This window comes from Amblyomma mixtum, chromosome 10, assembly GCF_055824585.1.
Source record: "Amblyomma mixtum isolate Tamu chromosome 10, ASM5582458v1, whole genome shotgun sequence".
NCBI classification, from domain to species: domain Eukaryota; kingdom Metazoa; phylum Arthropoda; class Arachnida; order Ixodida; family Ixodidae; genus Amblyomma; species Amblyomma mixtum.
The window spans coordinates 19,445,589-19,471,537 of record NC_143021.1 but is presented as its reverse complement, the minus strand read 5'-3'; the positions used below and the strand labels follow the sequence as shown (position 1 = coordinate 19,471,537).

General features: G+C 45.6%; 1 protein-coding gene and 1 pseudogene across 1 annotated transcript; both read left to right on the top strand.

Moving 5' to 3' along the window:
• Positions 1 to 616: 616 nt before the first annotated feature.
• On the top strand, positions 617 to 17,443 carry LOC149325286 (thiol S-methyltransferase TMT1A-like). Its single transcript, XM_089565126.1, has 3 exons — positions 617 to 1,144; positions 4,829 to 4,978; positions 16,647 to 17,443. Exons 1-3 carry the CDS (start codon positions 770 to 772, stop codon positions 16,878 to 16,880), a joined length of 759 nt encoding a protein of 252 aa, XP_089421252.1. The 5' UTR covers positions 617 to 769; the 3' UTR covers positions 16,881 to 17,443.
• A 3,311-nt stretch (positions 17,444 to 20,754) lies between these two features.
• LOC149325285 (uncharacterized) lies at positions 20,755 to 21,798 on the top strand (annotated as a pseudogene).
• The last annotated feature ends 4,151 nt before the right edge of the window (positions 21,799 to 25,949 follow it).

The following is a 25,949-nucleotide window of genomic DNA, read 5'->3' as shown; positions in this document are numbered from 1 at the left end:
CTCTCGCCTTCATTTCTTCCCTCATGACGCAGCTGAGGTTTCCACCGATATTAAGACAGGTGGTGTGTTTTTACCTTCTATATAACCATTTTTTTTTCATGGCTTGGCTATCTCGGGTAAAACTGAGCGGGCAGTACGCCTTGCCCCACGACATTGCATTAGCACGTTCGTCGTCTCTACAGGCATTAAGAAACCTTGGCCATCCTTTGGGCGAAATTGGCTAGGTGCCAGGTACTTATGGAATGCAAAACTACTAACTGAAAATTCTTCAGTAAGGTCAGAAGCTGTGCCCGATTCTCCTCTTCCCGTCGAAGTATACAAAAACAGCCTAACTGGTAGAAAAATTTTGTTACAAACGGGCCGGCGGTTGGCAGACGCATACCAACGGGTCGGCGGCGGAGCCCGCTAGAACGAAACGAGGCGGGGGGCTGGAGCAAAAAAAGAACGAGGTTTATTCCGTGGCATTGGTTTTTATAGCCCGTCAAACAAAACGAGAAGGAAAGGAAAGCTGTGCTTGGCCGTGACGCTGTGTGATAAGATGAGCAGGGCGGAAGAGGGCACACGTGGCGCTGACGAAGCAGTTAGCTGTTCGCAGCACATTCCAACATCACACGCACTAACACGTGCTAGCAACTCTCTGCGGTGGGATGCGCAGACCGTAGAACCAGCTGGAATAGTCCCTGTCAGACACATGTGATTCAATGGTGTTGGCCGCTGCGCTGCTACCTACAGCACGGCGCACACGTCCCCGACAGTACAGGTGTGGAACATGACGCGATTACTCGTGCGTTTCCTGGGTCTTCTGTGGATACTGTCACTGCAGGCATTTGGCCTCGTTTTCCTGCTGCCATTGCTACTCTCTCGCAAGTTTCAAGAGCTCTACTTTGTCGCCTTCTTTCGGCTTGTCTCCGTCATCTACGAGGAAGCTATGGCAGCGATGCGACGTGCTGCGCTGGAGCCACTCCAGTCGCTTGTGTCCCATGATCCCACTTTGCGGGAGCGGGGCGCACTTCGGGTGCTCGAGATTGGTGCGGGACTCGGAGGCAACTTCCAGCACATGGCGCGCTCCATCACGTACACTAACGTGGATCCCAACCGGGAGTTTGGGGCCGCCTTCTTGAAGGAGCTTAAACTTTACCCAAAGGTAAGGATGTGTCTATTCTCGAAAGCCCACATAAGACACTCTTATACTACCCCACGCATAGTCGGCGAAGGCAGAATCGCAAGAACTCACGAGGAATTAGGATTGGTTTGATTGGCAAGCAGGGTAGGGGCGTGCCTCAGCGGTGAGACTTTGTTAAAATGTAGACTAAAGACTGTGAAATCCTCTAAAACCAAGTATTAACAAGCTATGCTCTTAAAATAGATTATGAACTCTGCTTAGTTCCTTCGTTTTTAAAATAGAATCTGAACTCTGCTTAATTCCTTCACCAAAACGCAATACCAGAACGAAGCACTCACAGCAATTAACAAAGTATAAATTCAATACTGACACCTTTCGTTACTCATTTTTCCCACAGGCAATTAGGGAATGGAATATGTTACCTGCAAATGTTGTTAGCTCTGAATCTCTGAGTTGTTTTCATTGTCACCTGTCATAATTATGTATTTGAACTTTTTAGTAAGGCATTGCTTGTACTTTTTCGAAGAAATATTTTTTCGCACTGTGCTTTATTTTGTGTTTACTACTGCGTCTTGCATTTTGGAACTGCATCCCATGATTATCCCTTTTACAATGTTATTTCCGTTGTGTGAACCTTCTTTGAATTTTTATTGTGCGGTACCTAAAAAAACGAAAATAAACATTTACCTATTCCTGCAACAGCCTCGAAAGAGGCTAGCAGTATGTTCCAAATAAATAAATAAATCTACCCAAATGTAAGCAAAATGCATTTTTGTTTGGGCCATTTGTGCCATGATGCTCTTTGCCCGCCGATCCCTTGCGTCATAAATATTCTCAATCATCATCAGAAAGCATTCACGTGATGTCACGGGCCTCATTCTGTGGCAAAGCGAGCAGCGTCAGCGGTGCTGGTTGGAGCCGCTGGGTACAAGCCAATTAGACATGCGCGGGGCCCTTCGCCATGCTGTATATAGCACAAATTGGCGGCCACTTCGACGGCCGTGCAAGCTCCTAATACACTGCTCGTTCGCAGCTTTAGATGAAGGCACTCAGATTCCCGAAGGTTACGCTTCTGCTAACTTTTGGTCGGTTCGACGTGAGCGCCTAGAGGGATAGGTCGACCACGGTTGGTGCATTGAATTCAAGCACAAGGAATATTTCCCGCCTCGTCTGTGTGTTAAACTGGCCAAATATACGCGTAGGGTTCAAAAGCGACCTTCAGGTTATCTTGTTCGAGCTATGGTGAGAGCGTCTAGCCAAATGGCTTGCGCCGTCTTCTTTGCAGTGCTGTGGCAAACAGTGTGCAGCGTTCGTGGGGCTCACTATACCTACCCACCTAACTACCTACCTACCTTCCTTCTTTTCTTCCCGCTGGAACCATACTTCGTAGAGATCGCAACCGTATGAATCAATGGCGTAAACAGCCCGGTGTACAGCCGCCCTTATTTTTAATAATATAGCGCGAGCGTCGACCGAACTGCTGGTCAGCGCCTTATAACGGCGATAAGCGTGCAACAAGGCGAGAGTTCGCGCACGCGCACGAAGGCAGAGCATCGTCTGCTACGCTGTTCCGAGCAGGAGGTTACACGCCCTGCCACAATATCAGTTCGCAAGATCCCGCCAAGTCGTAGAGCGCATGCGCATGATTGATATGTGTTCACTGCATGAGACGTGATTTCTTTCTCTCTCTTTTTTTTTTTGCCTATTACGGGAGGCCAGCCTGGCGATGCAAAGTTATAAGAAAAAATAAAAGCAAAGAAATATAGCAGCACATTAAAACCATTGCCTGGATAGTGATAAACGGGGTTCCAACCAGCTCTTTAATCAGCCTTGCAGTGTCTGGACGGTATAAAAAGGCATCGGTTGGAAGCCCTTTTATCGCGATCCAGGCAATGGTTTCAATGTGCTGCTATATTTCTTTGATTTTATTTTTTTTATCCTAACTTTGCATCGCCAGGCTGGCCTCCCGTAATAGGCAACAAAAAAGAGAGAGAGAATGCAATCACGTCTCATGCAGTCTCACATATCAATCATGCGCATGCGCTCTACGGCTTGACGGGATCTTGCGAACTGATATTGTGGCAGGGCGTGTGTCCTCGTGCTCGGAACAGCGTAGCAGACGACGCTCTGCCTTCGTGCGCATGCGCGAACTCTCGCCTTGTTGCACGCTTATCGCTGTTTTAAGGCGCTCACCAGCAGTTCGGCCGACGCTCGCGCTATATTATTAAAAATCAGGGCGGCTGTACCTGCTCGCGATATTGGTATGAAGCTTGCGCTCGAAAATACATCAAAATACATCATTAAAGGAGTCATTCGTTCTCAATTTTTCACTCTCTTTAACGTTCGTAAGTTGAAACAGAACTCTCGCACCAGCATATAAGGTGGCAGTTTATCACTGGCTGTGCGGAGCTCACTTGGTATACACTAAAGTGCGTCTGTGTGTGTAAACTTAGGCTATATCCGTACCTTCCTGCATAGTAGGAAGCGTTATTCGTGTTATCCATACGACTTTTAAAGAGCTGGAACATGAAGAAGACGATTTGCGGCTTACGAAGGGGATAGACTCGGTAGACACGGTAGATTATGTATTATGTGCCATTATAAAGCGGTGAAGAAGAGGAAGAAGAAGATTATGTATAGGTGCTGCTGTGGGAACTCCTTTCAGATGCATGTCTGCACTAAGATCCAAGCGTTCCGACTATGCATGTGTTAATTTTTCATTCTGATTCGCACCAGGATTAAAACGTCAAAATCGGGTTAATAGGTGAGGTATTAAAAGCATATGAGTGGCCAGACCACAGATGTGCTCGAGCCGAATGCCCTGCTTGTTCAAATGAACTAAATTCCTCATTTTGCTTCAAATTTGTTGTTTTTAGTGTAACTTTTGGTGGCTATCCTCAGTGTTTATTGGTACAGGCATCTGCATAATAAAAGTTGCTGTTCCTTACTTTGGCGGTTTCGAGAGTAGAGGCAAAAACTAACTAGAGGCTTATTTAGACGGCTGCGCGTGGCACTGGTGTAAGGACATGTTTCATTAAAGGGAGCCACCATTCTGCAATCAGGTGCAGACGGTGGTACGACTTAAATTTAATCGAGGATCATACGGCAGCAGGAATAAAAGATGGACGCAGCGATGACGAATTCATTTCTTACGTACCCGTACAGTATTGGCGTCAGCAGCGTAGGCATAGATGCCAAGAAATCATGCGGCAGAAGAAATTAAAGATGAACGAAGCGATGAGGAATTCGTTTATTACCTACCGATACAATATTGGCATCACCAGCCTAGGCACAGACGCCAAGCACTAGATTTTCGTTAGGAATACAGAATTTTGTTCCAGAATCAACTATGACATAATGCAGTAAGTAGAGCAAAGATTTCAAGCAAAATTAGCCTCTAACTACTCTTATAAAGTGCTCATTAACCTTAAGTTACTCTCTTGGAGGTGCGTAAAGGTAAATTTTGACACAAAGCTAGATTAAGAGACAAAACTAGATGCTGCCGATTCCAGTGGCTGCTTACTTTCTACGTGCATGCTGTCAGAGTTGAGGTCGCCATGCATTTCATTTCTAGTAGAGGGGACTAAGTAGGCCTTCGTGGCGTGGAGCAGGAAATTAGAACAAAAGCCTGGTTTTGGTGGACTTTCTTTATCGTCACTGCGTTCACACTAAGTTTTGTTTTCTTGATGATTTTGTTCTTTTCAGGTTGAATTGGAGCGCTGGCTACACGCATATGGCGAAGACATGAGGGAGCTTCAGAACGGCCACTACGACGCAGTTATTTTCACCTACCTGTTGTGTTCAGCCAACAGCGGGAAGAAGGTGCTTGAAGAAGCCAAGCGAGTGCTCGTCAAAGTGGGTTCCGTTTCATGTTGATATTTCGGTTCAAAAGAAAGCATTACAACATTCGACAGATGCCTGTCTGATTGGGAAAGGAAATCTAACTTAAGTGAGAAAAGAACGCCTACAAAGTTAATACTGCCCACATATCTTCTCGTTGGCACGATAGAGGAGTTCTATAGTATTAACGAGAGAGTGGCAGCTATCGTAATTAGGCTTAATAAGAGGTACAAGCGGAAGGTGGTGCAGGCCCGCACGCCTACATCTAGCCATGATGACCAGATCGTTGCAAGCTTCTATTAAGACGGGGAATAGGTAATGAACAAAGTAAACCATAATATGCTCTTCTAATAGACAACTTCATTGCGAAGGTAGGCAAGAAGCATGCCGGACACCAGTCGTATATTAAAGGTATTATGCCAGCCCTCAAGCTACAAATCTCTGTATGGTAAGGAGAACCCCGGTCCTCACCTTCAAAATACTTTTTGATCTTTTGAGAAGGCGTGAGGGCTCTACTATACGAATGGGAAACAATTCATGCAGCCTGGTTACTTTTGGCAAAGACTGTACGTTGCAGCTACCACAGAATGGTAAGGTGTAGAATTAGGTGAGATCGGAAGAGGGAACGGAAGAAATTTCTGAAGCGCAAGACTATTAACGAGTAAGCAGTAAGAGCGAAAGTAGAAGGATTCAGGATATCCTTGCAGAACAGATACTCGGCTCTAATTGAGGAAGATGATCTTAATACTCAAACACTGAACGATAATCTCAGCTATCTTTCATTCATTCATTCATTCATTCATTCATTCATTCATTCATTCATTCATCTTTATTCGACATCTTTATAGAGGTCTGGAGCACTGACAAAAAGCTGAAGAAGACAGCTTGACGGGGTCTGTGCCCCTTAATAATTCATGTGCGTAGAGACATGTAGAAATGATATTTGGCATCGTCAGTTGCAAATTTGGAATTCAGAACATAAAAAGTCATGACTGAAAACTAAATGAACAATTCTGTTATTAATAAGACAATTCACAATGTACTAGTAAAAACATTCTCGTTAGTGGTACAAGGCAGATACATGGATAATAGCTAAGCAAAACAAACATAGGACGACAGCACTGGTGAACACAGGATAACAAAGCGAGCAATAAGAACGTTAGAAAAAACAAGAGAAAGTGCCACGTTGATGAAGTTTAAAATGTTTAGGAAAAGACGTAGGCTTTCTTCTAGGTTTGCTTTTAGCTAACTGATTTTTTTTTCATAGATTGCGAATATTCAATAGGGACGGCAATCTCACGCGTAATGACTGAGTTCCATAGTTGGTGCGCACTGATGGAATGTTCCAGATTTTATGGTGACGTGTTTCATAAACCTTATCATTTCTCATGAGGTTCGATAATGTTGCAATGAAATTATTTCCTTGGTGTCTTGTTTTGAAGTATCGGTTGAGTAATGTGTCAGTATACAGAAGTGAACTGGACGGATTTTCAGATCTTCAAAGAGGGGTTCTGTATGAGCATCATATGAGGAGTCCGAAATGACGCGCACTGACTTTTTCTTGAGTAGCAATAGCTTGTTTATGTTAGTGGCAGTGGTAGTCCCCCAAATCAGATGACAATAGGTAATGTGCGAAAGGATGAGTGAGTTATAAATAACTAATTTTATTCTGCTCGGTAAAACGGAACGTAATTTGGTTAGTACTCCAACTACTTTGGCAATATTGTTAGCCACCATGTCGACATGTGAATTCCAAGAAATGCTCCTCGAATATGACCCCAAGACATTTGAAGGAATAGAAATCTCAATGATTGATGTTCCGGTCATTAGATTCCGGGCACGTCCTGATTTTTTGCCCTGAAGAGAATAGCTTTAGTTTTATTAGTGTTGATTGTTAATTAGTTTACAGCGCTCCATTTGTACAATTTTAACAATGTAAGATTTGCTCGGTCGAATAAGCCCACCGGAGTAGGTGAAGTAAAAAATATGGTAGTATCATCGGCGTAAATAACAAACGTAGCTGATTCATCAATAGATGTTATGTCGTAGCTGATTCATCAATAGATGTGATGTCGTTAATGTAAATATTAAACAGCAATGGGCCGAGGATACTCCCTTGAGGCATCCCGCTGTTAATTTGCCTAATTTCAGATATGTGAGTATTAATGTGCACTCTTTGTTGGCGATACTAGAGTTAACTTTTTCAGTAAGCTTAGGAATACCCCTCTAAATCCGTAGATTTCAAGTTTCTTTAGCAATGTAGCATGATTTAGCGATCGAGAAATCAATAAATACACCTAGAGTTAGTAATTTGCTTTCTATTGCATGCAAAATGAATTCTTTTTGAGTTAGAAGTGCTAATTCAGTTGAAAGTCTCTTTCTAAATCCGAACTGAGATTTAGCTAGTATGTTATGCTTTTCACAAAATTCAGTCATCCTGTTGTTAATTAACTTTTCTAGTCCCTTTGAAAAAACTGGGAGAATAGAAATCGGTCTGTAATTGGTTAGGCTATGTTTATCGCCGCCTTTGAAAAGAACGCTCACTTTTGCTGTCTGCATACCTTTAGGGAATATGCCATGTGCGAAGGAAAGGTTGTACACGTGCTCAGGGATGGGACTGATAATGTCTATGACGTATTTGGCGAGGCGCATCTGTAAGTCATCCGAGTCGCATGATTTGCTGTTGTTGAAGGTGAGAAACGTGTCACAAATTTCTTCAGAATTAGTTGGTTTTAAAAACGAGCTGCCACGGGAGGAATATTTAATGTTTTTAGGCTCCGTGAATCGTGGGAATCAGTCACCAGGGTGATGAAGAATTCGTTGAAAGCGTTAGCCAGTGATGATCCCGATGATGGTATGCCATTTAACACCAAGCCTTCTAGGCTCTCTGAATTTTGGCCGTCTCGACCAAGAACCGTCTTTGCCATGCAACGTCACTACGCTTCATAACTGCAGTTTTAAAAAGGTTGTGAAGGTAATTTCTTTTGCTTTGTCTTAAAAAATTTGTCACTTTGTTTCTGAAAGCCTTAAAAGCGCGCAGGTCTTCAGGATCCTTTGTTTCAATAAAGCATTTGAAAAGAGCGTCCTTTTGTTTAATTAGTTTTAAAGAATGGTTCGTTATCCATGATTTACGAGTCTTTTTATTGTTTGTTGCTTTGCGGGAAAAGTTTTGTTATAAGCTAACTTAAATAATGACAGAAAAGTGTCGTGACCAGTGTCCGGGTGCGATTCGTTGTAGACTTGTTCCCACCTGATTTGAGATATTTCATTGCGAAACTGTTCCAGAGTAAATGGGTTAATATCCTGATATGTCATGTCACGCGTTGCCAGGAATGATGATTGTGTTAATTTGTGGTCACTAATGAGAAATATTGGCAAGTGATCGCTGATGTGGTCGCCAATGGCGCCAGAATGATGTTTCTCATTGTGTCTATTTGTTAAAGATACGTCTAATAATGTTTCAGAATCGTCAAGAATTCGGGTGGGCCTGTTAATGGTGTTAATACAGTCGTTGGCTTCGAGTATTGTGATGAGGTCTGATTGAGCTTTTGAGGTATGAAGCATATTAATATTAATATCACCTCCTAATACAAGGTTGTAATTGTTGTAATTAACCCATACTAAAAAATTATCGAAAAATGAAAGAAAATTTGGTATACCGCCAGATGGTGGTCGGTACAGAACGGAAAAGATGTTTGTCGAAGAAATGAGTCAAGATTTCGAAATCTGGGGTTGTTTGTGTGTATTTTTCAATTTTTTCTCTTGATAAGGCCTTTTTTGCCATGAGCAGCACACCGCCTCCTCTACTAGAAGGACGGTTATGATAATGGCTGTCATACTCTGACAATTTAAAGGGACACTGAGGAGAGCTCCATTAATATTTTTTTATAGCAAAATCCGATAGTTCGGCATTTCATGGCTTTGTTGCCACTTGGCCGGCAGCGAAAGATGCATTTATTTCTAAGAAATTTGGATTCGAAGTTGAAAAAGTTTTTCCCGCCGCTCTGATTCAAACTTTGGATTCTCCTATGACGACACAGGACTAAGTGACGTGAAATATGACGTGCACATGACGTAACGCAGACTCCGTTATTTCTAGCGGCCAGCAGTGCGGCCCAGCAGCAGCCGAAAAGACAGCTACCGCCGGCCGCACGTTGAAGGCGTCTATCGGCTATTGCGGCCGTCGCTTCGTTTACGTTTGCACCGGCGTTTTGCCAGCGTTAAAATGGATCCCGTTCTCGAAGTCGTCAACGAAGTTCTCGCAAATAGACAAGTTTAGCATACCGTGTACCTTGTTACCGTTAGCGGAATACCGGGAGCCCGCATACCGCTGTGAGCATGCGCTGATTGGTCCCGGCGCTGCAGGAGCGCGCGTAGCTGTCGGGTACGTGGCTCCATCTGGCGACGTCAAGGAGATTTGCTCATGCATTTGCTGCGCCTCAGTGATTCGTGGCTTCTCGTGTCCTAGTGTTGCTAGAACTATTGGTTCTAGCAACACTGTTTTGTTCCTATGACGTCATGAAGCTTGTACTTGCGAGTTTGGCCTGTGGCGGCGATACCTGTATTTGGGTTCTTGCTCTTTTCTTCGTTACAAGAGCTTTGTTGTCAGTATGAATGGCGTTTTTGTAATCAGGAGCTGGTATTCTGTCGATGCAAGTCAACTTCAATTTCTCTTCAGTGTCCCTTTAAAAACTTCGTGTTCATACTGGTACCAAGTTTCAGAAAGCATGATGACATCAAAAGAAAAACCAAAGGAAGAAAGCAAAGCATACAGATCGTCCTCCTTATTGCGAGCAGATCGAGCGTTAAGGTGAAAGAAGGATGTGCTGTTTTTAGTACTATTTGTCCGATGCAGTTTTCTTACGTCACCTGGCGTTAACAAGCAGCTGGGCATGACTGTCAAACAGCAAAGGTGGCTGATGGGGGTCATTACAGAGTGCGCCGTAGAAGTAGGCGGTATAATGGTTCGACAGGATACCGCAAAGCTATCTCGGGCGACGAAATATCTGATTAAGAAACGCCAAAGCATGAAAGCGTGTAGCCATATGGATAGACTAGAACTGGCAGAGCTATCAAAGGTAACAAATTAGCACAAGGTGTTCGACATAAAGGCGTTTGATGCTGACAAAATCGAGCATGCTCTAAAGAACGGAAGAAGCCTCAAAGTAGCCGAAAGGAAACTAGGCTTTGGTAAATACCAGATATATGCGCAGAGACAAAGACTGTGTCATTAGCATTATGGATAAGATAGCTAAAATAGCCGAAGACTTCTTCAGAAATCTACAAAAGTAGACCCATTATGGTACGCTTTTCAGCATTAAGACGAAAGATGCAATATTCGCCCAAAGATCTCAGCTGAAAGGGTCGGGAATCAGCATGAGCGAAGACTTTTGTAAGGCCACGCGAGCTAGTCGCAAAAAGCTGATTGATTTCGCGAAAAGCACTGGCAAGTATTATTCCATGAAATACAACAAAGTGGTCATCGACAAGAAAAGTTACATCTACTGCCCCGTCAAGGACAGCGTTTGCGAGGTACATGTTGATAGCGCACCCTCCCCGGTCACGGCTAGCTCTGATAATCCCGGCTCAAGCGCCTCCCCGCTGTCATGATAACTAGATAATATCGAAAGTCGATCCGTTGCACGCAGCTTTTTTCTTTTTTGCAACATAAGGAGCGTTAGCAATAAACGCGATGCCCTTTCCAGTCTGATCAACACATGCACAGCGAACGTGGTGATCCTGACAGAAACTTGGTTCTCTGCTAATATCACTGATAAAGAAATTTTGAATTGTGCACGTAAATACAAATTCTACAGGTGTGACCGTGGAACTCGACCTGGAGTTGATAGCAGTCGCGGACGGCTTGGTTTCCTTTAATGTTCCTATTCTTTGTTCGCTTGAATTGGTTTGTGTGAACATCCGCCTCAACTACCAAGATATTATTTTTGTCGCGTGTTATCGTCCTCCCAATTCATGTAGTAGCTTTTCATCTGACTTGCATGATGTTTTAAGTAAACTGCACACCACGTTTCCCTCATCACCCACTTTCGTTTTAGGCGACTTCAACTTTCCTAACATCCTTTGGAACGTACCTTTGCTGTTTGCAAATGACAACTCCGCTGAATGCATTTCCTTTCTTGAAGTATGCTCCGACTTTAATTTGTGTCAACTAGTTACAGTCCAACGCGTATTACTCAGTCTAGCGCCACTATCCTTGATCTGGTACTTACCACACATCTGGACCTCGTTCAGTCATTTTCTCAGCTGCCTGGCTTGAGTGATCATTCCGTCATACATTTTAATATGCGGAATAATTCCCTTCGCAAGCAGGTAAGCACAAAATTTATTAAGGACTACGGAAGAGCGGACTATGCGTCTATTAACGCAGGACTTGCAGAATTTACAAGTGATTACTTTTATTGATTTTCTGACAGATCTGTAGAAGAAAACTGGCTTGCTTTAAAATCTGAAATACTGTAGCTTACTAACCGATTTATTCCCCTACGTAGAATAAAAAACAGCTCCAATGCACCTTGGTTTACAGCGTCACTGAAGCGATTACTTAAGAAAAAAAAGCGTATCTTCCGGAAGGCCAAGTTATCCACGTGCGAAGAAAGATGGGAGGCTCATCATCGCGTGGCAGCAGCGTACACAAATGCACTTTCAATCGCCAAACGCACATTTTTCGAACACACATTGCCATCGATGCTTGCCTCAAATCCGCGCAAATTTTGGAATGTTGTCCGCGGTGATGACACTACGCAGATTGACTTACTCGCTGCTGATAAATCTGTCGTTCCTCCGGAAAGCTGTTGTACTGTTTTGAATGAAGTGTTTTCAGCATCCTTTTTGAAAACCGTGCCCTCTACCCTTCCTATTGTGTCTCAGATTGATCACTCATGTATGAATCCTGTCATTTTAGATTGGACCGGTATATGCAAATTAATATCTGGAATTAAGCTTTCTTCCTCACCAGGCATCGATGATATTAGTCCGAAATTCCTGAAAAACACTGAAGTGTATTCTGCAGTATTGTTAACAAAACTTTTTCGCAGTCCTTGCAATGTGGTGAACTTCCGGAGGACTCGAAAGTGGGGAAGGTGGTTGCTTTGCACAAGTCCGGTGACGTTCATTCCTCTACCAATTACAGACCGATCTCACTAAAAAGCATTCCCTGCAAGCTACTGGAACATGTAATTTATAGCCATATGATAACTTTTCTTGAGAGTAACTCTTTTCTCAGTATTCATCAACACGGTTTTCGAAAGAACTATTCATAGAACTATTCAACTCAACTTTTAGCCTTTACAAACGACTTGTTTTCAGCTCTTTATTCTAACTTAGTTATTGACTGCATTTGCATTGATTTCGCCAAGGCTTTCGATACTGTTTGCCATAGTTTACTACTTCTGCAACTAAGCAGACTTAACATTGATCCGAACGTCTTAAAATGGATTGTCTAACCGCACACAATTTGTAACTGCTAACGGCCATAGCTCTGATCCTTGCGGTGTAGCCTCTGGTGTTCCAGAGGGATCAGTGCTGGGGCCGTTGCTCTTTCTAATTTATATTAACGACTTACCTAATAACATTTCTTATTCCATAAAACTCTTTGCTGATGATTGTGTTATTTACCGTCAAATTAAAAGCTCTGCTGACCGCCTCACCCTCCAGTCGGACATTAATCAGATTTCCTCTTGGTGTAACACTTGGCTAATGAAGCTGAATGTAAGTAAATGCAACTTTATGAGAATTTCCCGCCACGCACCTGCTCAAGTTTCCTGTGATTATTCACTATGTGATGCTCCTTTAACCCATATTTCCACATACAAGTACCTTGGTGTGCATATTTGCAGTAACCTTTCCTGGCAAGCTCACATGGACTATGTCACAAGTAACGCTAACCGTACTCTATGTTACTTACGTCTCAACTTTTCTATGGCGCCCACTAACTTGAAACTTATACTGTACAAAACACTAGTCAGGCCAAAACTTGAATATGCGTCGTCTGTATGGAACCCCCTTCTTAACTCACTAATTCTGAAAATCGAAGCCATTCAAAATCGGGCTGTCCGTTTCATTTGCTCTAACTATCATAAAACTTCAAGTGTAACTCAAATGAAAGCAAATTTAAACTTACCGGATCTTTCAATTCGTCGAAGAATTTCCCGTCTATGCCTATTCCATAAAATCTACCATTCAAGCCATCATCTCAGAGATACGTTGCTTGTACCACCATCTTACATTTCATCCCGCAGCGACCACCAGTTCAAAGTTGGCGTACCCAGCAGTCGCACCAACTTTCACTTCGCCTCTTTTATCCCTAGGACTGCTAAGGAATGAAACAACCTTCCCGCTTCCATCGCCTCCATTACAAACGCCGACTTGTTTAAAAATGCTGTAATTGATTTTACATTGTAGTTCTGCGTTACCTGTTCTGTTTTTGTTGTGTATCACCCACTCCTCTCTGTAATGCTTCGGCCCTGAGAGTAAATAAATAAATAAATACAGCATCCCATGTAATCAGAACGTTAATGATAGAGGCAGTAGCGTGCAGCAATGGGAAATCGCGCCAACGAAGAAAAAAGAAGCGAAGAGGGCCTTAGGAGCAGTTCAAAAATGTGAAAGCAGTGTTGAGGATCAGCTAGCACCAGATCCCTTGAAGAACGGAGGGGAGACTGTTCTAGAAAACCTAGCCACCCTCTATACGCAGTGCCTTATGACCTAGAGTTTACCAGAAGCTTGAAAGAACGCTAATGTTATCTTAATTCATAAGAAAGGAGACGTCAAGCACTTGAAAAATTAGACCAATCAGCTTACTGCCCATTGACAACAAAGGTACTTACTAAGCGAATCGTAAATAGAACCGCCGCCGCGGTGGCTCAGTGGCTATGGTGCTCGGCTGCTGACCCAAAAGACGCGGGTTCGATCCCGGCCGCAGCGGCTAGAATTTCTTTGAAGGAGAAATTCTAGAGGCCTGTGTACTGTGCGATGTCAGTGCACGTTAAAGAACCCCAGGTGGTCGAAATTTCCGGAGCCCTTCACTACGGCGTCTCTCATAGCCTTAGTCGCTTTGGGACGTTAAACCCCACAAAACAAACCAACCAGCAAATAGAACCATTACAATCTTATACTTCAATCAACCAAATGATCAGGCAGGCTTTCATAAATGATGCTCGATAATAGACAATATTCACACTATCAGTCAGGTGATAGAGAAATGCGCAGAACAAAACCAACCAGCGTTCATTGTTTACGAGAAAGCATTTAACTTAGTGGAAATCTCAGCGGCCATTCAGGCACTGCGGAATCAGGGTGTAGAAAGATCTGATATGAAAATACTGCAATATATCATAACGACTGCACAGCAACCATAGTCCTTCATAAAGTCAGCAATAAAATACCAATAAGGAAAGGACTCAGGCAGGGATATAGGATCTCGCGTATGCTACGCACTGCTTATTTACAGGTGTTCCGAGGCCTCCATTGGGAACAGTTGGGGATAAGAGTTAACGGAGCATACCTAAGTAATTTGCGATTCGTTGATGACACTGCCTTGTTAAGTCACTCAGGAAGTGAACTGCAAAGCTTGATCAATGAGTTGGAGAGGCCGAGCAGAACAGTAGTTCTTAAAGTTAACCTGCAGAAAACCAAAGTAATCTTCAGAGTCTACCAAGGGAACAGCAGTTCACAATTGGTAGCGAGATGCTGGAAGTGGTAAGGAAATATGTCTACTTAGGGAGGGTAGTTGGGCTGATCCGGATCATGAGCGCGAAATAACTATAAGAATAAGAACGGGATTAAGAGCATATGGCAGGTTCTGTCAGATCATGAATGACAGTTTACCAATATCTCTCAAGCGAAATGTATCCAATATATCAGATTTTAAACGTTTTAGCGCTTGTTCTCAGAACATGGCGTTTTCGATATAGTTACCCTCTGGCAAGTCTATCAGGTTCCTTGAATCCAAACTACAGTTGTTATCTGATGGACACATGTGTTGAAACTAAGCTCCAAGGTCTCAAAATCAGTACGAATCAGTACGCTCTGAATAGGTTCAACGCAGCATTGCAAACCTGTTTTTCGTGAGTGCTCGAAAAGAAGCTACCCGCATGTTATGCAGCAAAGCCATGTAGAGCTGCTGCTTCGCCAAAAACTTGCTGTTTCCCGTCCTCTTTGTTGCTGCCCGTTGCTGAAATTTTGGCAACTGACAGACTTACTGAAAAACTATGTTTAAAATATGTACAGGGAGCGAGTGGAGCTGTCCTTAAGGGGTTGTTCCTTACAAACGCAAGGTGGGCTGCTCATTACAGGAGCCCATTGGCTACAGCTGCTGCTCGGGTGCGCCCGACCAGGGCCTTTTGGCTCGGCAGGTCAGAGCAGCCGAGCAGGGCTGGCTCCCACTATTCTCGAGTATGGTTGGGGACAGGGGGAAGGTGTCGGATTGATTAGCATGCTTACACCATGTGGTAAATGTGCGAAGACATTGCCCTACAGTGCGGGCACTCTCCTGTGCACGCAGGGTCGAAATGTTTGATGACTGCCGGGCACAGCAGTGTTTTACTATAAAGGCAAAGGAGCAAGCATTCCTCCGCCTTCGTGAGGCCGTCGCAGGGCTTACTAAAGATTGCACGGCAGAATTAGTAATATAGGAGAATTTCCTTGAAGATAAAAGCCAGATTGGGGTCGAAGACCGCATCTTGGGGAGGCGAGGGCGATGCCCGGAAACTGAACGCGCGGGAAGCGGCGTCAGCCGCTTCGTTGCCCTCGAGACCCGTGTGCGCGGGAGTCCATACTATTGTGCGGGACGCGGCAGCCCCGAGATAATTGCTATTCTGAAGTATTCGGTATGCCAAATATGGAATAAATCCCTTTTCGATGTTCCTGAAAAGCGGCTTTATTCCTCATTTGGCATGCGGAAGAAAAATGGAAGTTCGCAGCCAATTTCACCACGCCAAGAAAGGCGGAAGAAAACATTGACGTGATGCCATGCTTCCACGATATTTCCCATGGGCTGAAAAGAGCGTCCCAAAAGTTTCGTTTTTACTTCCTGTTTTCAGTTTCTCTTGCGCTTTTTGATCTTTGCGCCGGCATATTTGGCGGTGAGCGAGACCAAGCCTGCGAGACCAACCACCAAGCGAAGTTCACTAAGTGTGCCGTGGGTGTTATGTTTTCGATGCCCATGTACTGTGGGAAAATATACATCGAGCAGACAGACGGGAAAATGCCTGAATGAACGCCTGAGGGCAAAGGCAACATATTGCGAATGGTCACTCCGTTTCAACGCACGAGCATAATTGGCAGGTGGAAGTCTAGGCACCAGCGAGAACTGCTTGTAGCCTTTTAATCAAAAAGAATGAGCGGTCTTGCATAAATGATCCGTCTGTCATTATCACAGACCAAAAGTGCCGCTTTTCATCAGATATCGAATGACGACCGGACATGATTTTGTTTTTTCTTCGTTGTTTTGTTCTTTATTTTATTTTCATTTGCATGCGCCCTCGAGCAAGAAAATGGTTTTAAATAGGTGGATGAGCTAGAAATAAATCGGTTGTAAGTCTTGCGACAGTGTGTGCGTGTGCCTTCTTGTCCTGCGTCTTCATTTTCGCCGGTTTTCTTTTTTTTATAGAAGTACGTACAGAACCGGCTTTCATTGACACGAGTGTGTTTCTTTATTTTTTAGGGCGGGAACCTTATCTTTCTAGAGCACGTGGCTTACCCAAAAGGAACTTGGCAGCGGCTCCTCCAAGACCTGATGACTCCGCTCTGGACACTCACTTGTTGCAATTGCCATCTCAACAGGGACTCTGCCGAGCTGATAGAAGCGGCCGGTTTTTCCAGTGTCACTGTACACTACACAGATGCCGATGTACCCACTGTATTGGCGCGCCAAGCGTTCGGAATCGCCACAGTGTGAAGCAATCAGCCCCTACATTTTATGGCTTTATAGCTTTTACGGCGTCTAATAATACTGAATTACTTGAAACGCAACGAAGAAAATAGCGCCTTGACTAATTTTTAACTTAACCATTCGTTTACTTTGGGCACGTCTCAGTAATTCTTCCCTCTATCCACCCGACATACGCGACATGTGAAATTCAGTCACCAGCACTGTATTTTGCGATAACTGACTATTTTAAATATTCACTTCTTTTCCCGTACAATATCCGACTGGAATCTCGTTCTGCCGTTGTCTTAGTTTAGTAACACGTAGAACTTTTTCTTAAGCACATTTCCTTTGATTATTTTCTGCATCTTTCTGTAATGCTCGTATCTATATATGCCTGTCCTGCTTGGACCCTCACAAGGGTCAGCAGTGTGTACTAAAGAAATAAATTTCTGTAACATAAAAAAACTGATTGATCAGCGAAGAAAGGCAGTTCGCCTAATTAAACACGTTGCGGGGCTAGTTGGTTATGCACTCTCTGAAATAAGCAGCGCTCAATTGCCATTCAATAAAGAAAGGCAATGTTGCGCCAACCGAATGTTTCTGAAGCTTTTAAATAACAAACTGAGCGTAAGTACAAGTAAAGCAAAGTACATAATATTAAAGCCCAAAATAGGAGAGGCTATTGAACCATAAATGTAACCTGTGACGGAACTCTGATAGGACAGGTAAAAGACAAAAATTTTATGGCGTATGGTAAAGCAAGAAGCTTTCGTGGACTACGCATGTTAATAAATTAAAAGCTGTTTTGGCGCTAATAACTGGGAGCATCTACACAATCATGAATCTGATACCCACGTCCTTAAAGCAGGTATTATATTATCCTCTTTTTTACTCTAGATTATGTTATGGAATGTTGGTCTGGGTAACGACGACAGCCTATAATTGTAAGAAATTACTTCTCGAACAAAAAAGGTACTACGATTGTGTGATGACTTCAGAGGCGATAGGCGCAACTTACGGACTGGGCACTTTTCGTTAAATACAACATGCTAAAAGCAAACCAGGTCTATTACTTTACACTGCTCCAGTGAGTCCATCGAAACAAACTACTTTTACCTCCAAGAGGACATAGCAGTACATACCTGATCCGCAATCCTAAACGGAGAGCACCTATGATACAAACTGATTATGATCCCCAAACGCAAACTTTTCAGTCTACTAAACTGTTGAATAGCTCTGGAATGCACATGGATTTCAACAAATCCTTTACTGTTTTTTAAGTGTGAATGCAGACACTTCATGGTTAATTCAGCAATTTCACACACAACTCAAAGATGTGTGTTATTACTGAACCGTTACCAAATCGAATGAACCACCAATGCGTGTTCCGCGGTTTGCACATAGAATATGGTACGCAATGCTTGCCATTGGATACAAAATTGTTCTGGTTCTCTATTTTCCTTTTTTTATTCATGATGGGGGGATGGAGCAGGGGGAGCACGAGGAAGGGAAAGGGAGCGACGCGTGTTCCTTTTGCGTGAACGTTATCCGACACGCCCAACTTTCGGCTTTGCTTTTCTTGTTGTTGGTTTTCATGTCTGTAGCGCCGGTTTTGCACTTGATGTCTTCTATTTCCTGTACCCTTTGTATGCAAACCTGGATGTGTTAACAGGAGCCGCATTTTCTTACAACTTTGGATCATTTGAGACTGATGTACAGGACGATAACATTTTGCCTTTTAAAGAGTTGCTTACATTGTATCACTGCTGCTGACCGAAGTATCATGCCAGAGTTCTGTTCGATGCTGCAAAATTTGTACAAAGAGTCAAGGCCTCGTCAGGCTGGCTCTTAGCCTTTAGCCTTGGCTACCTCTTACACCCTCTCTGAGGAACAAATAAAGGGAAAAAAAGCTGCAGGGCTTGACGCCTCACTGTCTTTTGCGCCTCTAATATTTTAATGCGACAGCATTTAGATTGTCGTCTAACACAAAATTCCCTGCTCCTCTGTCACGAAATTCAATGATTGGTCAAGAGGGTCGTGACGTCACCGACGCCACATGATCATCAATTTGCCAATAAAAGTGCACCACTGAATTTGAAAATCTGAGGACCAGGTCCTTTTTCCATTGCACTGTTCGAGAGGGCTCATTTTTCAAGCTGCTGTTTTAAATTGATGATGTTAGCTAAAGCCGACGATTATTTTTAACCACGGAACTTCTGTGCCTTACAAACTATCATTCTAATCGGTTCGCGTATTCTTCAAGAAACAAATTTGCTACCTGTGTCAGGTAGTTGAGCAACAATTATCTGCTGCTTGTGAAATTATCAGAACTAAAAACGTTGCCAAATTTTTCTGTATACAGCCATGCCTCGCTAATATCCACCCCGTAATATGACGACTCGAATTATGGAAAGTTTTTTCTTGGGTCACAACTTTTTCAATCCATGTACGCCTTGTTAACGTGGAAATCTGCTGTTTGGACTATGGACAGGGTGAAAATGCACGAAGCCCATTATGACCCGCATAATTTTGTCGTGTTAATATGAAGTCACTACAAACAACCTTTCAACTGTGGTTACCGGATAAGGCTATACAGCGCAAGAAGTGTTAGGAGCGTTTCGATTTGAGTTGAAAAATCAAATACAGACTTAATCACATGACTATTGCACCCTGAAATTGCCATCACACCACTTGTAGCACAGCTTACAGTTTTTTGTTAACCCGTTAACTTCCAGGCACAGCGACTCTCTCCGCTCACAGTTTCTGTTTGAAAAAGACCTGTAAATATTGATACACGCCACTGTAGACGAAGAAGTAGCACATGGATTCGTAGAGGCACACGTTGGTTAACCTCACTCGCGCGCTTGGACCACTTTGGGAGCGCCGCACTTTTTCGGCTCTCCTTCGGTGCTCCTTCTAGTTGTAAATTACAGTTGGGTGGAGATGCTCGGTGCCGGTTCTCGACCTGCGCACTGCTTTCAGCATCCATACGGAACTCACTGCAATTCGCCGGTGACCCAGCCGCCGTCTCCGAGGAAAGTAGCTTGAATTTGGGCCCCTTCCCAAGCCCGCAAGGAAGACGCAGCCCACGACGCCGAGTCCAACTGACATTGCCACTGACGTCAGGCCCCCGGCGCCGGCCTAGCTTAAACCGGCGAGTCCAACTGCCCCTCACGGCAGGCCCCTATCGCCAACCCTCTGCCACCCATCGTGAACACTGCCATCTTTTCATGGCAACATGTTTGAAAACGGTGAGGATTGGCTGGACTCCGCCACAACCCTACAACCGCTACAACAGGCGCAAGCTCAATGATGTATAATTCGCCCTTGAAGAGCATGTCCGGACGTGGCTTGAAAGCCACGAGGCTACCCTTCCCACCTGGGAGACGTTTTGCCGCAATCTTCTGGACACATTCCCCAACGCCGACCTCCGAGAGAAGGCTAAAGCTGCGCTGCACTCCCGAAACCAGCGCACGAACGAAAATATGCGCATGTATATCGAAGACATGGCCCCTCTTTTCAAGCGCTGCTATCCTGACATGACGGAGGAGAAGCAACTTCACCATCTGAGCAGTCGAATTAAGCAGGAGCTGTTCGTCGGCCTCTTGCGCAGCGCACCCCGCACTGCTGTGGAATTTCTTACCGAGACGACCACCATGGAGATGATGCTCCAGCAATAGGCGCGCCAATCGAATTGGGACATCAACAGCAAGGTGTACGAATCCTTTTCGTCGTGCCTCGGCGGCAGTGCAGCCGCCTTGTGCGAACCAATCCGATCCGTTGACCTGGAGGAACTCTACCGGATCCGTCAGCCCCACGATGCGGCGCAGGCAAAGGGACGAGATGCGGCAGGCACCTCCTGTCCGCGAAGCGCCGTCCCGGTTCGATGACAGACCCATCCATGTGCCCATCTGTTGTACGTCACACGGTTCGCAGTGGTCCCACTACCACGGTGCCTGCCGTGAGCAACATCGTCCACTGCAACGCAACTGCACTTAGCTGCGGTTTCACCCCGAGGTCTCCCGTGACCGACATCACCCCATATTACGCAACAGCACCTCCTACAGCTAGGCCACGCCCTCAGAAGTCGGATTTGTGGCTCCCACTGGACCGCAGGCCTTTCTGCTGCCATTGCGAGGAGCCCGGTCATCTCTATCGAACATATCCGTATCGCCAAGTGGGTCTCCGCGGTTTATTTATCGACGCACCCTGTCCTAAGCACAGCAAATGATCGCGTGAGATTGCGAAGCATCCCTGGGCACGCCAGAACCCTCTCTACCCTGGTAGGCGCGAGTCCCGCTCGCCTTCGCCGCTCCGTTATCGCGCTTCCAACCTCGGCTGCCAAAGCAGCTCTGTTGGCCGTCGTTCGCCGAGTCCACGTCCGGAAAGCTAACACCAGCGACAACTGGGCGCAAGGCCACTGACGTTAGAGCGTGTGAAGGCCCTCCATGGCGACACCCTCGAGCCGAAGATACCTGGACAGAGAGAGAAAGCGACAGCACCCGGTACGCTGCATCCGAATGCGTGTGGCAGCTGATAGCGCTAAGGTTACCGCGATGCTCGATGCCGGTGCTTATTATTCTGTAATGAGCCGTGCGTTTGCTCAATAACTTAAGAAGGTTCTCACACAGTGGACGGGGACCCACATGGCACCGCTGGTGGGCAACTAATTCTCCCTGTGGGTAAGCGCACGGACAGTTGGCAATCGTGGATCACGTATGTCGGTGAATTTGTCGTGCTCTCCGAGTGCTCCAGAGACTTTATCCTGCGGATCGACTTTCAGCAGGCGAATGGCGCTGTGATTGCCCTTTACGACGCACGCGTCACGTTCACGACCAAACAGGCCGTGGCCTGCTTTGGCACCCAAGATCGCTGCAGTAACGCTCTGCACATCGTCGGGAATGATGCCACGGTGCCGCAACGGTACGCTTCCCTGGTGCTATAGTGCGGAACGACCTATTCCACGACTACGAGGGCTTGGCGGACGGCCATATTCTACTGTTGCTTGAGAGGAGAGTTGCGCTGCAAGAGATCTCGTCCAACTATGTGACGGCTGTGCGCACATCCTCCTTACCGACTTGGCAAATGAATATCAGGACCTCGTCAAAGACACGGCTTTCGGCATCCTCCACCAGGTTTCTGAGGTCCCAGGTTTGTGCACCGTGGGACAATCCACTCCAGACAATGCTAGCGCACGCCACGTTCTTCGATCAGTCAAAAAAAATCCGGCCCTGTCATCGGTTCAGAAGGATCTTCTTTCGTACTTCTTAGCAGACTTTGTGGACTCTCGTTACGTGCTCGAAGGTTGGCCGCACTTAACTGATGAGACTACTGATGAGATCACTGATGAGACTACAGGGCCCGTCTGCCAGCGCTCACACCGTGTTTCCCCGATGGAACGAGCAGCCATTCAGAATCAGGTTGCCGAAATCCTTGTGAACGATTTTATTCAGGCGTCCACCAGCCTGTGGGTATCGCCTGTACTTCTTGTCAAGAAAAAGGACAATACTTTGCGTTTTTTTGTTGACTACAGGAAACTAAATAACATGACCAAAACGGACCTTTACCCGCTGCCCAGGACTGATGCCGCGCTAGACCGATTGCGGGACGCCCGATACTTTCCGTCATTACATCTTAAAAGCGGGTACTGGTAAATTGAAGTGCACAAAAGAGGCCGGGAGAAGACTGCTTTTATGACGCCCGACGGCCTGCACGGGTTTAAGGTGCAGCCATTTGGTCTCTGCTCAGCTCCCGCCACATTCCAGCGCATTATGAACACCGTTCTCTCCGACTTTAAGCGGCAGTCCTGCTTGGTGTACCTGGGCGATGTCGCTATGTTTTTTACACTTGGAGCGGTTGAGCATTATGCTACAAGTGCTCAAAGCTAAGCAGCTCACCATCTAACCCGAGAAACGCAATTTTGGTTTTCAGGAACTTCGCATTCTTGGTCACGTTGTCAGCGCACAAGATGTTCGCCCGGACCCTGCAAAGACCATTGCCGTCTCAGATTTTCCATGAACAACGGTAAAAAAGGCCCTTCGCCAGCTTTCGGGTCTTCGCTCCTATTTTAGACGCTTTGTTCAAGACTTCTCGAGAATCGCTGAACCGTTAAGTGCACTGGCTCGCGACGACACGCCCTTCCTGTGGGGGAGCGAATAACAGGCTGCATTCCTCGATCTTCGCAGCCGTCTCCAATGTACTCCGATACTCGGCCATTTCGAAGAACACGCTGCCACGGACATCCACTCTGATGCCAGCAATGTTGGCCGTTGTGCGGTATTGATACAAAGGCACGACGGTCTAGAACGGTCATCAGTTATGCCAGTCGAACACTTACGCGCTCCGAGAGGCTACGACGCAGAAACAATGCCTTGCAGTGACAAGGGCCATCAACAATTATCTACCGTACCTGCAAGAGCGAACCTTCTATTTGGTGAGCGACCACCATTCCTTACCACCATTCCAGCGCACTATTCCATCCCAGCGAATGTGTCTGTCTCGTCTTTTTCTGTCCCGTCCGTCAGCGCTGTTCTGCCGTACCATTAAACATGAACCAACCAGCCCGACTCAGCCCTCTCCTTGAAACCATTCCTTATGCTGGCTGGCGGGCCTCAAAGACCCCTCAAGACACTTGACTAGATGGAGCTTACGCTTGCAAGAGTACAACTTAAGAGTCGTCTCCAACTCCAGCCGTAAGCATCAGGATGCGGAATGTTTGTCGCGTGCGTGATGTCTGATTGTTCGAATGCGTGAGCCCCACATAGCTCCCTTCAGGACATTATCTTACCGCGCGGAGAGCATTCATGTAGAAAGGAGGCTTCACGCCTTCTTTTAAAGTTCCTCCAGGACTCGCCTTTGGACTCCAGATGGTGACAGCAGGAGTTGGCGATTCACTGCTATAGATGATTGTGTTTAGAGCTATGCAAATCAGATAGGGTTCAGGTACAGGGTCTGTTCTGAAAGTAGTAGGACTGGCTTTTCCTGGGCGAACGGGCGGACGAGAGGTGGTCTGCGCGTGCAGGATCGTTGAAGGGGGATATTGGGAATGCTGGGGAAAATTGGCAGTCGGCTCTCGGCCGTTGAAGAGGGGAGGTCGCTTGTACTGTGCACCCCTGTCGAAACGTCTCGTCACGCAGAATCGTCGAGCGTTTACTGGATCAGCGATACGCGATTAAATTTTGAGTAAATCTTGGTAAAACAGGCAAAGAGACTCACAACATGATTAAGGAGGCCTACGGTGACGCTTTCACGGGTAGATCAGGTGTTTTTTGAGTGCCAGTAGCTTTTCCGAGAAGGTAAGGAAAGAGTGAAGGAAGAAGGAAGACGACCGCTCCAGACGCCCTTCGACCAGCAAGACCAACGAAAATGTGTAGCGAGTGAAACATTTACTTCACAGTGATCGTAGAGTGAGTATCAGAATGATTACTGATGACTTGAGCATTCCTCAAACCCAAGTTTTTGACATCGTGACAGAAAACTTATCCATGAGGAAAGCGTGCGCGAAGTTGGTGCCGGGAGTGTTGTCAGAGGAGGAAAAGGCCAACCGGTAGGATCTTCTTCATCATGTGAATGAGGACCCCGATTTTTTGGCCAGCACAAGGCGGCACGCTGCCTCAGCCCCCCTATAGCCTCGACTTGGCCCTCCAGACTGTTTTCTATTCCCGAGAACAACGCTCGAGGGGAAACATCACGGATCGGTACAGGTGGTTCAACAGGCCGTGACGAGGGAGCTAAACATCATTCCGGTCCAGGCGTTCCTGGAGGCGTACGAAAACTGTAAAACCCATTGGCAGCAGCGTGTAGGTGCGGAAGGGTGCTACCTTCAAAAATTGTCATCGTTTGTACTATTCTCTTGAATAAATTTTGTTTAAAAAAATGAGTCCTACTACTTTCAGAACAGACCATGTATGTGCCTGATCTGTCGACCTTTTAAGTGACGCTATGGTGCAGAAGTTCCGGCAGAATCTGCAAGGCTAACCTCACCAGTAGCTTGCAACAACCTCAACCTCTCTCTCTGGTTTCTTTTGATTGTTCTTAATTACAATCCTTTTTGGACCGCTCTGCCCTATAATCCAGTTTTTCCGGGCAGTCATTTGTGCCAACTTTTTGCTAATTTTATTTTCTTAGATTTTCTCCGGGGCGTTTTTCCTTTTCTTACATTTTCAATTAGTTTTGCCTGGTTCTGCCAGCTTCATCTCACATTTATTTTACAATTTTATGTTTTTCTCAAGAGTTTTACAGTAAAGGCAAAAATGAGAAGCGGGACCTCGCACGTCACGGGACAGCAGCCAATAGCTGCAATGCGAGCACTCGGTCGCATCGGCTCAAGCGACCGAAAGTTGGAGTTATCGAACATCGCCCGCCTAGGCGAATGCGGCCATCCGCCCCAATGTTCGGCCCGGGGGCAGAGTCACAAGGACTCATTCGCATGCCCTCCAAAAACGACCGTACTCAGCCCACTTCCTGTCTCTTCTTGTTAACCCTATCATTTTTCTTTCCATAGCTCGCTGCATTGTACCAAACTTAAGCTGAACCCTTTTCGTTAGCGTCCTCGTTCCTGCCCCATAGGTGAGTACCGATAAGATACAGCTGTTGTAGCCTTTTCTCTTGAAGGATATTCGTGAACCGCCATTCATGATCCGAGAGAACCTGCCATATGCGCTCCATCCCATTCTTATCCTACTAGTTATTTCCCTCTAATGATCAAGATAAGCGGTCACTACCTGCCCTAAGCATACGTATTCCCCTGCCACTTCCAGCACCTCGCTACCAAATGTCAGCTGGTGTTCACTTGCTGGACTGGTGAATATTACTTTGGTAATGTTGATGGAACCTTACTTCGGCACAAGTATCTACCAATGATTCGCGGGGTATGAACAGTAGTAGTCGGAGGCACGTCGACAAGTCATGAGACAGCGTGATGCAAGCATAGACCGCCATGTTACCCTAACAGCACCGCACTTGTAAGATAATGGTGACCGCTCTAAGGCACATGGCGTTCCTAAGATTTTTTCCAATATTCCGTTCACTCCACACTGCTGCACACAGAAGCAATCCTTATTCTCTAAATTCTTTCGAACACTTTTTCTCCACGAC